The sequence below is a fragment of the Papilio machaon genome, chromosome 5 (genome assembly GCF_912999745.1).
Source record: "Papilio machaon chromosome 5, ilPapMach1.1, whole genome shotgun sequence".
Taxonomy (NCBI): Eukaryota; Metazoa; Arthropoda; class Insecta; order Lepidoptera; family Papilionidae; genus Papilio; species Papilio machaon.
In genome coordinates, this window is record NC_059990.1 from 2,627,697 (window position 1) to 2,642,869 (window position 15,173).

The 15,173-nt window shown below is 32.4% G+C and overlaps 1 protein-coding gene across 1 annotated transcript; it reads left to right on the forward strand.

Moving 5' to 3' along the window:
* The first annotated feature begins 4,382 nt into the window (after nucleotides 1-4,382).
* On the forward strand, nucleotides 4,383-5,252 carry LOC106721522 (50S ribosomal protein L27). Its single transcript, XM_014516478.2, has 3 exons — nucleotides 4,383-4,537; nucleotides 4,605-4,768; nucleotides 5,049-5,252. Exons 1-3 carry the CDS (start codon nucleotides 4,486-4,488, stop codon nucleotides 5,250-5,252), a joined length of 420 nt encoding a protein of 139 aa, XP_014371964.1. The 5' UTR covers nucleotides 4,383-4,485.
* Nucleotides 5,253-15,173: the final 9,921 nt, after the last annotated feature.

The following is a 15,173-nucleotide window of genomic DNA, read 5'->3' on the forward strand; positions in this document are numbered from 1 at the left end:
TCATGCACTTAGACGTTTCAAATTTATTGTGTAGGTAGAGAATGATTAGAGAGTGATTGAGAGAAAAGAGAAATCGTTTGAGAGTTAATACTTTTCCTGAAATAAATATTTCAATTTCTGAATCGAAAGTAACAAATCGATTTTCCTTTTTTCCGAATTAAATATAGCAATCATGCACTTAGACGATTCAAATTTATGGTGTAGGTAGGGAATGGTAATAGAGTGATTGAGAGAAAAGATAAATCGTTTGAGAGTTAATACTTTTTCTGAAATATATATTTCAATGTCGGAATCGAAAGTGACAAATCGATTTTTCTTTTATTACGACTTAAATATGGCAATCATGCACTAAGACGTTTCAAATTTATCGTTTAGGTAGAGAATGCTTAGATAGTGACTGAGAGAAAAGAGAAATCGTTTGAGAGTAAATACTTTTTCTGAAAAATATATTTCAATGTCGGAATGGAAAGTTACTAATCGATTTTCCTTTTTTTCCGAAATAATTATGGCAATCATGCACTTAGACGTTTCAAATTTATTGTGTAGGTAGAGAATGGTAAGAGAGTGATTGAGAGAAAAGAGAAATCGTTTGAGAGTTAATACTTTTTCTGAAATATATATTTCAATGTCGGAATCGAAAGTAACAAATCGATTTTCCTTTTTTCCGAATTAAATATAGCAATCATGCACTTAGACGATTCAAATTTATGGTGTAGGTAGGGAATGGTAATAGAGTGATTGAGAGAAAAGAGAAATCGTTTGAGAGTTAATACTTTTTCTGAAATATATATTTCAATGTCGGAATCGAAAGTTACAAATCGATTTTTCTTTTATTACGACTTAAATATGGCAATCATGCACTAAGACGTTTCAAATTTATTGTGTAGGTAGAGAATGCTTAAAGAGTGATTGAGAGAAAAGAGAAATCGTTTGAGAGTTAATACTTTTTCTTAAATATATATTTCAATGTCGGAATCGAAAGTTACAAATCGATTTATTTTTATTTCGAATTAAATATGGCAATCATGCACTTAGACGATTTAAATTTATGGTGTAGACAGAGAATGGTAAGAGAGTGATTGAGAGAAAAGAGAAATCGTTTGAGAGTTAATACTTTTCCTGAAAAAAATATTTCACTGTCGGAATCGAAAGCTACAAATCGATTTTCCTTTTTTCCGAATTAAATATAGCAATCATGCACTTAGACGATTCAAATTTATGGTGTAGGTAGGGAATGGTAATAGAGTGATTGAGAGAAAAGAGAAATCGTTTGAGAGTTAATACTTTTTCTGAAATATATATTTCAATGTCGGAATCGAAAGTTACAAATCGATTTTTCTTTTATTACGACTTAAATATGGCAATCATGCACTAAGACGTTTCAAATTTATTGTGTAGGTAGAGAATGCTTAAAGAGTGATTGAGAGAAAAGAGAAATCGTTTGAGAGTTAATACTTTTTCTTAAATATATATTTCAATGTCGGAATCGAAAGTTACAAATCGATTTATTTTTATTTCGAATTAAATATGGCAATCATGCACTTAGACGATTTAAATTTATGGTGTAGACAGAGAATGGTAAGAGAGTGATTGAGAGAAAAGAGAAATCGTTTGAGAGTTAATACTTTTCCTGAAAAAAATATTTCACTGTCGGAATCGAAAGCTACAAATCGATTTTCCTTTTTTTCGAATTAAATATGGGAATCATGAGGATAAACGATTCAAATTTATTGTGAAGATAGAGAATGGTTATAGACTGATTTAAAGAAAAGAGAAATCGTTTGAGAGTTAATACTTTTTCTAAAATAAATATTTCAATTATTGAGATTTGTAAGTTTTTGAAAATCGATTTGTTACTTACGATTCCGAAATTGAAATATTTATTTCAGGAAAAGTATCTACTCTCAAACGATTTCTCTTTTCTCTCAATAACTGCCTAATCATTCTCTACCTATACAAAAAATTTGAAACATCTAAGTGCATGATTGCCATAATTATTTCGGAAAAAAAGTAAAATCGATTAGTAACTTTCGATTCCGACATTGAAATATATATTTCAGAAAAAGTATTAACTCTCAAACGATTTATCTTTTCTCTCAATCACTCTCTAAGCATTCTCTACCTACACAATAAATTTGAAACGTCTTAGTGCATGATTGCCATATTTAATTCGTAATAAAAGGAAAATCGATTTGTAACTTTCGATTCCGACATTGAAATGTTTATTTCAAAAAAAGTATTAACTCTCAAACGATTTCTGTTTTCTCTCAATCACTCTATTACCATTCTCTGTCTACACCATAAATTTAAATCGTCTAACTGCATGATTGCCATATTTAATTCGGAAAAAAGGAAAATCGATTTGTTACTTTCGATTCAGAAATTGAAATATTTATTTCAGGAAAAGAATTAACTCTGAAACGATTTCTCTTTTCTCTCAGTCACTCTCTAAGCATTCTCTACCTACACAATAAATTTGAAACGTCTTAGTGCATGATTGCCATATTTAAATCGTAATAAAAGAAAAATCGATTTGTAACTTTCGATTCCGACATTGAAATATTTATTTCAAAAAAAGTATTAACTCTCAAACGATTTCTGTTTTCTCTCAATCACTCTATTACTATTCTCTACCTACACCATAATTTTGAAACGTCTTAGTGCATGATTACAATATTTAATTCGAAATCAAAGGAAAATCGATTTGTAACTTTCGATTCCGAAATTGAAATATTTATTTTAGAAAAAGTATTAACTCTCAAACGATTCCTCTTTTCTCTCAATCACTCTCTAAGCATTCTCTACCTACGCAATAAATTTGAATCGTCTAAGTGCATGATTGCCATATTTAATTCGGAAAAAAGGAAAATTGATTTGTTACTTTCGATTCAGAAATTGAAATATTTATTTCAGGAAAAGTATTAACTCTCAAACGATTTCTCTTTTCTCTCTATCACTCTCTAATCATTCTCTACCTACACTATAAATTTGAATCGTCTAAGTGCATGATTGCCATATTTAATTCGGAAAAAAGGAAAATCGATTTGTTACTTTCGATTCAGAAATTGAAATATTTATTTCAGGAAAAGTATTAACTCTCAAACGATTTCTCTTTTCTCTCAATCACTCTCTAATCATTCTCTACCTACACAATAAATTTGAAACGTCTAAGTGCATGATTGCCATAATTATTTCGGAAAAAAAGGAAAATCGATTAGTAACTTTCCATTCCGACATTGAAATATATTTTTCAGAAAAAGTATTAACTCTCAAACGATTTCTCTTTTCTCTCAGTCACTCTCTAAGCATTCTCTACCTACACAATAAATTTGAAACGTCTTAGTGCATGATTGCCATATTTAAGTCGTAATAAAAGAAAAATCGATTTGTTACTTACGATTCCGAAATTGAAATATTTATTTCAGGAAAAGTATCTACTCTCAAACGATTTCTCTTTTCTCTCAATAACTGCCTAATCATTCTCTACCTATACAAAAAATTTGAAACATCTAAGTGCATGATTACCATAATTATTTCGGAAAAAAAGTAAAATCGATTAGTAACTTTCGATTCCGACATTGAAATATATATTTCAGAAAAAGTATTAACTCTCAAACGATTTATCTTTTCTCTCAATCACTCTCTAAGCATTCTCTACCTACACAATAAATTTGAAACGTCTTAGTGCATGATTGCCATATTTAATTCGTAATAAAAGGAAAATCGATTTGTAACTTTCGATTCCGACATTGAAATGTTTATTTCAAAAAAAGTATTAACTCTCAAACGATTTCTCTTTTCTCTCAATCACTCTATTACCATTCCCTACCTACACCATAAATTTGAATCGTCTAAGTGCATGATTGCTATATTTAATTCGGAAAAAAGGAAAATCGATTTGTTACTTTCGATTCCGACATTGAAATATATATTTCAGAAAAAGTATTAACTCTCAAACGATTTCTCTTTTCTCTCAATCACTCTCTTACCATTCTCTACCTACACAATAAATTTGAAACGTCCAAGTGCATGATTGCCATATTTAATTCGGAAAAAAAGGAAAATCGATTTGTAACTTTCGATGCCCAGAATTAAAATATTTATTACAGAAAAAGTAAAAACTCTCAAACGATATTTCTTTTCTCTTAATGTCTCTCAAACGACTCTCTAACGATTCGCATTGAAAAAAATAAAAAAAAGTAAAGTGAGGGGGCCAACTTAACACTAGAATTTGAAATTGTTTTTACGGAGAAAGTAGGAACTCTCAAACGATATTTCTTTTCTCTCAAACCCTCTCAAACGATTCTCAAACGATTTGCGTAAAAAAAAGTTAAAAAAATTAAAGTGAGGGGGCCAACTTCACGGAGGTTTGTTATTGTCACTGCCAGTGTGATAATGTCATAAAGTGTAGGACTGTGAAGTTTGTATAAAAATTGTTGAAAGACTGTATTTTATTGTTGAAGAGCTGTATTTTATTCACAAATAATGTCACTTAATTGGTTACTTAACACTAAAAAGCCGGTATCAGTGATCGTCGGTAGGTGTTTGCAAATTGTTGAACTTTGAGGTTATCTAATTTTTACAAATTCAAACTTTCTTCGTAGATTTTGTACGCAATGCCAGTAAAAAGACAGGAGGTAGTACGAGAAATACAAACTGTAAAGTAAGGCCTAAGCACAGAGGGTGGAAAGTGCAAGATGGTCACATTGTACCAGCTGGAAAAATTTTGGCAACCCAAAGAACAACAAGGTTCCATCCAGGTTTAAATGTAAGGATGATCAATTTATTGTCCATATCTGTGTTTTATAACTTCACTGTCTCACATTTCCACAGAATTCAACATTTTCAATGAACATAATATTGTTTGCTGGTCAGGTTTACATTGGTCACACATTAAACCTTAATCTGAAGCCACATTTTATATACCCATAAAAATTATAAATTAATACAAATTGATCAGTTAAAAATCTATAATACACAATCAGGCAATGTTTCCTAATTGTCAAAACAATAACTATGACAATAATAATGATTTGTTTTAATTTCAGGTTGGATTTGGGCGGAATGGTACATTGTTTGCAATGGAAGCAGGCAAAGTGGTTGTAACATGTGAGAAGTTTGAGCCAAACTGGGATCATACATGGGTGCAGCGGAATTACGCTGGTAGAACTAATCAAAACATATTCAAGAAATACTATAATGTTATACCGGAACCACAACACAACAGATTTAAATTAATTGATGAAGTTTAAGATATGTTTTAAGTTTACTTAGTAAAATAAATTAGTAACTGTTACATGTTTTTTTTTCATATCACTATCTTTCACTTTACTAAAAGAATATATAGTCAAGGCATACACAATAGGCTTTTTCCAATAACTATCTGATCTGTTCATTGGGTTTAAATTAGTCAATGGATATCTATATCAAGTTAGCTAAGGCTGAAGTTAATGGGATCCACAGAACTGTGGCAACTCTGAGAAGTCCTGTCACAGTAAATTTATAGACTAAAACCAATTTTAGCTTCCATCATAACATTCTTAGAATAATCGTATTTACAACAAATACTAAAGTAGCGCAATCGAGCGCCAAATATTTCTACTAACATCTGTTTATTTTATTGAAACTTTAATGTTTTCACATGAGTTTGCTAGATGGCGTTGTTTTTTATTTTGTAAGTATTTCATAATAAACATTTTTATCAGTTTACTGCATTAAAGTGGATGTATTTTAAGTTCTATATTTATGATGCTTCATTTTTACGAACTAATGAATGACAAAGACTAGAATACTAATAGCGCAGAATTTAAAAAAGGTGAATTGTATCTCATGTGTTACTCGAGACTTTATTTTTTTTATATGTTCCAAATTTCAATAAGATGCGTTGAACCATTGCATACTTGTCGATTAAATATGTGAATCAAACGTATCCTACTTGAAAACTACCACATTTCCGGGATTATAATTAGGCTATGTGTGTTCTTCTAGACTGTGTTCTACTTCTGTACCAAGTTTCATCGCAAGTCACGCAGCCGTTGTGGAGATAACCTCTAACATCGATTGACGATTTTGTGTTGCGATCATTTACGCACGCATTTTATTGACACACTTGTGGACCGGACCTAGCACGAATATTTGTCCTATCGCCATCGTGTAGTCATAGATAAAGTGTGTACCGCGCCTTTTTATCGAGCGTAAATTGCACCAAAAATCTCATACTAGTTTTGACATAATTGACGATGAAAATACGAAGGCGCTTGTCGCAATTATTGGTGCTAGGCTGACTGTTCGTTCGACTCCAGTGTAGCGCAAGACAAGCCGGAGAAGTTAGCCAATAGAAAAGACCACGAAGGTGACAGTGCAGAGGAAGATGGATTTATTCAGCCCGAGAATGTTATGTATCAAAAAGTCGTTTGCAATTATACCATACTATGTTAGGTGAAAGTGTGATAAAAAATGAGACAGGTAGGGCGACGAGATTGACGATTTTCCGGCTTTGAAATGACTTCCGGTCAGACCGGATGTTACCCGGACGACATGCACTGGACTGTACTATGTACAGCTTATCAACCTTTTGAACTTACCTTAGCTGAAAGTTTTGTACAAATAATTTTTACTTCAAATTCGTCGTTACAAATCATGATTTTCATTAGTTTAACAAGTTTCATGTCATTATTATTAGTTTTAATAAACTTTTAGATGAGGCTACATTTGAGCATCCTGATGCACTAAACTCAGTCAAGGTCTTAAGACTTTCATTTAGTTTTGATAGTAGAACATAATATTTTTCTCATAAAAGATCTATTCTTTCATTATCATTTGGATCTAATGCCAGGATGACCAACTGTATTCCTTCATATTCACGGATAGTAGTGACTAATTTAACCTGGCTGTTCATGTCGCTGGCACTTGAGTAATAATTCGAATGGATAGTATATTTTTGTTTGCAGGCTCTACCATTATAACTCACTTAAAAGTCATTCATATATTCAGAAATAATAATAAATGCGTCAAGTCTTCAATGTAAGCCTGACGACATTTTGATCCCGAGCCGTAGTGTGAGCTCGGAATACCCCCCCTATAACATGAGAATTCTTGGCATCGATGTGTAAGAAATGACGAAAGTGAAAAATAAAGGCGGCAGAACAGCGCGGAATAAAAATAACTTAATGTCGGTGGATCTTCTTATTTAAATATCTTTTCAAAGCATATTAATATCAGAATGACATTAATAAAGACAATCTATATGTAAATACAAATTTTACATAGCCATTAATATAACAGTAGTGAGTTAAATGGCAAATATAAATAAACCGGAAAATGCAATCCATAAGTGCCAGCTACACGTGACAAGTGAAGTTTTGTAGCAAAAAGTTTAATTTAGCCCTTGAGTTATAGGACGGGTGTTGAGCGCGTTATTGGGCGCAAGCAGCCACTGCAATATGCTCGAGAAAAATTACAAGCAGGAAATCTCGAAACACCCCTTCGACTCGCAGCGCAGGGTTGACGAGAAACGATGCCTTGTTAATGCGATGTGTATATATTTTCACACTTGTTTTGTCATATGTTATGTTGACATGAGTTAATCTACTATCTTACTAATATTATAAATGCGAATGTTTGGAAGTATGGATGTATGGATGTTTGTTTGAAGGTATCTCCAGAACGGCTCAACGGATCTCGATTAAATTTGGCATAGACGTAGATAGTCACACATAGTCTACTTATTACGTTTTTTTTTTCAATTCCGCGCGGAAGGAGCCGAGGGCGACAGCTAGTGTTTATTGTAAAGTTAAATAGTTGCTTGATTGTTTATTGTGTTATTTTAGAATGAAAACAAAACACGATATGAAAATTAATTTGTTTTTCAGTGGATTTAACTTTCGAACGTTAAAATTAAGAAAACACCAAACACTAAAGATTTACATTGTAACAGAAAATATTGCTACATACTTTCGAATCAACTTATTACACTAACATTTGCCCACAATTTCGTCTGTGCGGAGTTAGAAAAAACCTAGTAAAAGATATAGCCTTTGTCACCCGGGATTAGAGTAGCTGTCACTGTAACCACATTCTTCAAATCGATTCAATAGTTTCGGAGCTTATTCAATGCATACAATGGTATTAGTATAGGTTTTCTGAATCTATGTAGGGAATAAAAAAAGTAAATAAGTACTCAAATAATTTTTCATGCTTGATGCTTTATTGATTACATGAGTTGTAACGTAAATGATAGTGCAGTACCTTTAGCTTCGCACTTACATCGCTTGTAATCAACGCTTAACGCATTTCAAAGCTGTATTACGCTGACAATATATAACAATTTAATAACAGCCTTAATCGAATAGAAATAGAGTTTGTAATAGATTCACAGAGATACCAATTACATGTCACTCTGGACATAGAGTTGGTAGTGTTTCTGTAATGAAAGCCGGTGACACGTCGACGCATTGTCTATGCTCGAGTGATGTGACAGCGCTGTTTTTTTTTGTGAATGCGTAGTTTTCTTTATGCCGACCTACAAACGCAGCAAACTGGAAACTGCATCAACATGAACTGTGTAGTGTGTAGTGCACTCTGTTAATTGTGCAATAGAAAAAAATAATATTGATGATATTTAACATTAAATTAACACACCTAAAGAAATCATGGTACTTTTATTTATCTTGTAAGCGTTCCCGAATCATTCATTAGAATGTGATAAAACTATGGAAGGGTTTTCAGAGAACGTCTAGAAGGTGTCCACGCCGAATATATATTTTCTGTTTTAACCCTCGTATTAAGTAATAGTTAACTTTTTATTATCAAAAAAACTTTATCACTCTTTTAGTTGTAATTTAAGACAAAGTATATGTAAATATTGAAAGTATAAATACATACCGTGAGTATATTTTGAAATGAAAATGAGGAAGGTACGACCAAGAGTTTATACACACGTTGATATTACTTGGGTAGGCGGTAAATAAAGATGTGTCATTTAACGTGAACGCAGACATAACCCCCGAAACGCTGTCGCCCCTTTTAATTAGTGATGCAACGGATGTCTGTTTCCGTTTCCGCAAGTGCGGAAGTTCCGCGTGCTTTTCAACATCCGTTTCTGCTTCTGTTTCCGCAACTTTTATAACGGAGATAAAACGGAACTTTACGACGGCTGAGAGATCCAAATGCGCGGCGCGAGACGGGCAGTCCGTGCGCGGCCTTTCGGCACTTGTCGCATTTGTTTGTTTACGTACTATTTTGTGAATTTAAGCGCGTAATATTTTCTGCTGCTGTTTGAAACAATCAGTTTCTCTTTCTGGAGTAAACTGTCTAGTTTTTGTCCATATAAAATTTGACAACTGGCAAAATGTGACTATTTCATACTTACGAGTTATTAAATGTACTTTTGAATAACTGATAAACATGTAATATATCATCATCATTATATAGTTAGAAAATATATTTGTCGTTTGTCAACACGAGTGGTTTGGCGAACTTTAATTTGTAAATAGTGTAATTTTGTTTCCTGAAAATAAATTAAAAAAAAACGCGTATTTTAACTTATTGCAGCACAGTAAAAATACATACATTGAAGGCTAAAGGACACCGATATACAACGCCATAATAAATTAAAAACGAATACAAACTGTTTTTACCGAAAAAAATATTTTTGTAAATATGTTTTTTATTATTATTTACACTTCTGTTTCCGCATCCGTTTCCGTTTCCGTTTCTGCTAAAATTTATTTTTGACATCTGTTTCCGTTTCTGGTTCCGGTAAGACACTTCCGTTGCATCACTACTTTTAATCCACCTGCACATGTTTTATGAACATCAAGTTTAACGTATAAAAAAGTTTTGACACTCAACGTGCTGCGCCAATAAACATCAGCCCCATAATGTTTCAGCTATTTCGTTCTTTTATGTTAATTCTTATTGTTTTAATATTTCGAGATGCGGTTGTTGCTTTAAAGTTTACGCACCAAAGATTGAAGCATCGTAAAACGTTTTTTTTTGTTTAAAGTGATTTATTTAAATTGAAGAACGTTAACTTTTAACACTGTTCTTTTTTTAAATAATAATTGTAAAGTATTTATGTGGACCTACGAGTGCCTTGATTTCTAAAAAGTTTTTTCCTCGATAACGTCAAATGTGACGTCACAATTAAGTTAGCTACGTACACAATGTCCATTCTATAAACAGTGATTAGATTGACGTAAACAAATATTGGTGGTTTTGGTGTTTTTATTGAAAAGCTATTAGACGTGTATCGATCTAGGCCGGACGTCAGGTGATTTACATCCCTGCCTTCGTAATTCGTTGCCCTGACGGACGTCCCGTATAAATCAATGTTGGACCCCCGTTAACCGGACATTTATCTCGGCTCGACGATAAAAAACTCCACTGTCAGAGGATCGGCGTTGCAAGTCGCGTAGTCGCGTACATACTTATTGCTACGCTGGTCGCCGGCTTTTAGTAACAAATATATATTGGTGTCGCTTTTGTTTTTTAATTTAACTTTAACGTTGTATTGAGTCTGCCACATATTGTTAGTAGCAAGAAGCTATCTACGAGTATCTATACAATTAACAAAATTAGATTGTCTAATAAAAAAATCACATTTCTATTTTGATCGGGACTTTTACTAGAAGAGAGCTGTGATTTATGCCAGAGTAACTCTACCTACCATTTTTTTTATTCCACGCTTCTGTAGTCGCGTAGCTTGCTCTAGCTGGTAATGAATACCTTTCGTTGTACAATACTACTACAAATTACTTAGTACTACAACAAACGACAAAATATTTTATACGTTATAAGTGTACATGAAAGCGTTTAAATCTCCTTGATATTTACTTTAAATAAAAGATTACATTTCGTTATAAAACAAAACAAATAATGTGAGGTAAAACGAAATGTTGAAAAGTCAAAAAAAAGTGAAATTTATTTATGTACAAACGATAAAAAGCTGAAATTATGATAAATCGTGTGATATTTCAAAGTCGCGGTTGATTTAAGTAATGTAAAAAGATTGTGACATTCTGAATAATATTCATGGAAAGACATAATTTAATTCAGAGAGACGGCCGAAGGCGCGGGCGCGGGCGCGGGCGCGAGCTTCGGCCGAGCGAGATTAATCTCTTGTCTCCAAAAATATGAAAGTAATGAAATGAATCGCTCCAATGTGATTACGTAAATTACGTAAAATTATTATCATTTCATAATGTCGGATAATACGAGTATCCTTTCTAGATTTTACTTGTATTCGAGTAAAATGTTTTTGTGTAATAATGTCAAAAACATTATTTATTAAGTTGTCTAGAATCTAGCTATACCCATACCCATTAACGACGATCAATTCGTGTTTGATAAATGATTTAACAAAATAATAGTTATGCAGCTTTGTTTAATGCTTTAAAATTTTTTGTCATAAATTGTTATCGTTCCCGGCGGCGGCGTTTTAACATCTACATAGAGTTATGAATACTTAGAACTGCTGCCTGGGCCGTCACTTGTTAGGAAATCATGATTGTTTCATCAAAGGTTAGAAGCATTAAACAGTTCAAGTTTTATTTACAATAATAAAGTTTTGAAAGTAAAACCTTTAAAAGGCTCCAGCAAATAGCTTAATGGAGTTAACCTGAAAACGTCATGTCTACGTCGACCCTCTTCTAAGTTGTCGATTCTATTCCTTTTCTTGTGACGTCTTGTTAGACTAAATTTTATCACGACTTGAAAACTTTGACGTCTTAACGAAATAAGGGATTGAAGATTTTATTAGAACTTGCGCTAAATTATTGCAGAATAATTAGGAGACTTGGGTATCGCAGTCAGTCTTTATGGGTGGCAATTTACTATTATTGTTGTTAAATGGTTAATTTACTGTCTAAAGTTTGTTATCAAACGAGAGAATTATGTAGGTTAGAGATTTTTCCTAAAAAATTGTCAACTTAATATGTTACTATTTGATAGCATTTAACTAACCAAACTCTATTTTACGATTAGTTGATTTTTTACTACTGATGACAAATTTGCTTTATAAATAAACAATATAATTGGCCTAATCATAAGAACTTAGTATTTCAATTATATTTTAGCTTAAACATATGTCAACAACACTTTCATCGCATGCTATGACATTACCAGAAGTCATTATTATTTGAAATTTTATATTGAATTGAAGTAGGACAATGCGTAAGCTTCCACAAAGCTATTTTGACAAGTAACAAGGTACTTGATACATACATATTTAAATGTAAAATATATTCTTTAATACCCACGCTGACGTTCATGATGCAAATCGGCGGTCAAATGGTTAAAACACGTGCTTAACTAAACAGTGTCCATACATAGTACCAGCAATTGAGATGAGATGCTATTACTGGAAAAATATGCGGAATATGTAAGATACCTGTTAAATTTATCAACATTAAATTTTTTCTTTAAAGTAATTAAATTACGTATGCAGTCAAAGAAACAAGGAGCAGAAGGTGTAAATTTATTATATCCCTTAGTCTCGGCTGTTGAAGTCATTTTAATGAATATTTTATGTAAATTAAGAAAAATTTCACATTGCTCTTCCGTGAAAATGTTTAATACATTGAAAATATTTTTGAAATTTAATTTCTATTATCTACAACTACAATAGTAGTTTGATTACGATGATTGGTTAATTTTTAAAAGAAATTTGTTATGAAATGGGTGTAGTTTAAATGAAAAATTATTGTTAATACGAAATTCCACAATCTATCTATACATATTGCGTCTATTGCCTGGTTTGTTAATATACGTTCCATTAAGTATTCAATCTGCAATGTTCAAACTAAATGTAGATTGAATATTGTCACTCATCTCATTGAAACGAATCCGATTTGACTGCATCGTTTACAATTGAATTTCCTAAGGAATAAATAAGATTCCGACGTAATCTGGGTATGTCCCGGAATAAAACGGCGCCAGTTATACGAGTGATAAAATTATATAATTTAGCGATGATATTTCTTTTTATTTTTACTTATTCACTATTTCATAAGCTAGTTATTTATTTTGTTTTGTAGATTTCGTTTCACTGGAACTATATTTGTATAAAAACGTATGATCAAATTATTTAAAGGAGGTTTTATGTTTCGTTAAAGTAGTACACGAAGAAGGGCTTAAATTATGATCAGCATCTTTCGTAAACATCTACAGCAAATATGGGATTATTGAACGCGATACCAGACTTCAAAGAAGATTCATGTTCTTCCATTTGACGTCTTTAAAACCTTTATTAATAATTCTCATTTTAATACGAAATGAGCTTAATGTTTACAGTTCTGAAATCATTTTATACTTTATCTGTAATACTCCAAAAATAATGTTAGACACTGTTTAGTTATTAGTTAAACACGTGTTTTAACCCTTTCACCGCCGCTGATTGATATTATTGACGTAAACGTGGTTATATGTTTCACCACAATAGTTTCGGTATAAGTACTTTATTATTCATTGGTGAAAATCGCATTTCGCAAGCTGTTTCAATAACCATGATTTGTCAAAAATCCCAGCCGGGCGCAAGAAACACGATATAAAAGGGTTGACATATGTTTGAGCTAAATGTATTCGAATCACTGTCTAAGTTTTTTATGGTAAGACCCTAAGTATCATATTTTTTTATTTTTCTCATGACGGATTTGATTATTTCTTTCGGAAGTATAATAACAATAAAACAAATGAAGGAAGTTTCGTAATAAATGTAGATATCGGTTTGTTTTCTAAATGCGGTCTCAATAATGAGTTTTATATTCAACCCGAAAACATAAAATCTGAAAAGGAAAGTCTCCGAAGTCCACTCATTGCCAAACCGAACGGTTTCCTGATGGCCTCGTTGGGTATATTTATGCGAATGAGGGTTCAAAATAAATATTTTTAAATTTGGAACAATATGGCGGACAGCGGGTTGCCATAAATCTAAAGATGGTCGTAATCCGTGAACAACGTTTGGAATATTTTATGAAGGGTTGCCACTGCAGTTTTAAGGCTTGAATATATTCTACTGTACGATTTTTTTTGTCCAAAATGTAATAAATAGTACGAAAAAAGGGTTTACATTAAGGCTGATATACAATATCAAAGTTCTAACTGCGTGTATATGTACAAAAATTTCGCCATCTTTCTATTTTGAACCCTGTAAAACGTGGAATTATGTAGACGAAGCCATGAACTCTCGACATAATAAGCTGTTTAGTTTAAGTAGAGAAAACAAACAAAAAAATCATCAAAGCTTAATCTTGACGTAAATTGGTTCGAGGAAAATCTGTTGAAACCAATTTCCTGTTTCGTGCCGGGGCAATAACAAATGTAATAAAAAAATATAATTTTCAATATCGGCTTTCTGTTGGTTGCATTTCGAGTGGGAGCTTAATAATGGCATTGTACTAATGAGTCGGCCGCGTAATGGTAACACTGCAAACGCATTAGTGCATCATTAACCTAAACGGTGGGAAGCAATCGGAATTGCGGGTTATATGAAGAAATTGCCGATTACAACTCGATAACTGACCTATTTGGCATGTTTTTAAAAGCATTCCACGCACTCTATACGCGAAGTACACTTACGAGAGTGTTAAAGTGTTCGGGTAGAACAGAAGTGATACCTTTAAAGATTATCAGGATTAATACTTTGATCTTTATGAATGTTACGTAAAAAGTTTAACGAGTCAGGACTCTGTGTCACTAAGAATACTGCTATTTAAAAATCTTTAAGAAAAACTTTATTAATCTCTGAAATAGTTATTCTAGACTCTATTTGATAAAAGTTAGACATTTTATAATTAGTCATTAGTTCTGATACTTGTAATTCGAAATCATATCGTTTACGTATATATTATTTTTTGATTACGCTACATATAAAACTGAAATTGTCTTTCTTATATGTTAGTGTTTGAAAATTCAAGTTAAAATTCCAGGCATAGTTCCACGAGTTGAAATTAGGAGAAGTTTTATCGTAACTTGGAAAATCAGATCCGATGTGGTAACAAAGTGCGTGGCTGCGACGTCGCGTCGCCCCGGGACGCTTTTTAATTTTCCGCTAGCCCTCAGATTTATATGTTTTCACTTCGCCCGTCAATTTTCGCCATTTTTTTAATTTTAACGCCACGTTGGTCCCGAAAAGGCGTTTCCATTTTCGTTATTCCTCTTTTTTATTCTTTTAT

Excerpts from the sequence above, each read along its gene's own strand:
- LOC106721522 (XM_014516478.2), top strand. The coding sequence starts at position 4,486 with ATGTCACTTAATTGGTTACTTAACACTAAAAAGCCGGTATCAGTGATC. Across the intron at positions 4,538-4,604 it reads GCCGGTATCAGTGATCGTCG|ATTTTGTACGCAATGCCAGT; the intron begins GTAGGTGTTTGC and ends CTTTCTTCGTAG. Across the intron at positions 4,769-5,048 it reads GGTTCCATCCAGGTTTAAAT|GTTGGATTTGGGCGGAATGG; the intron begins GTAAGGATGATC and ends TTTTAATTTCAG.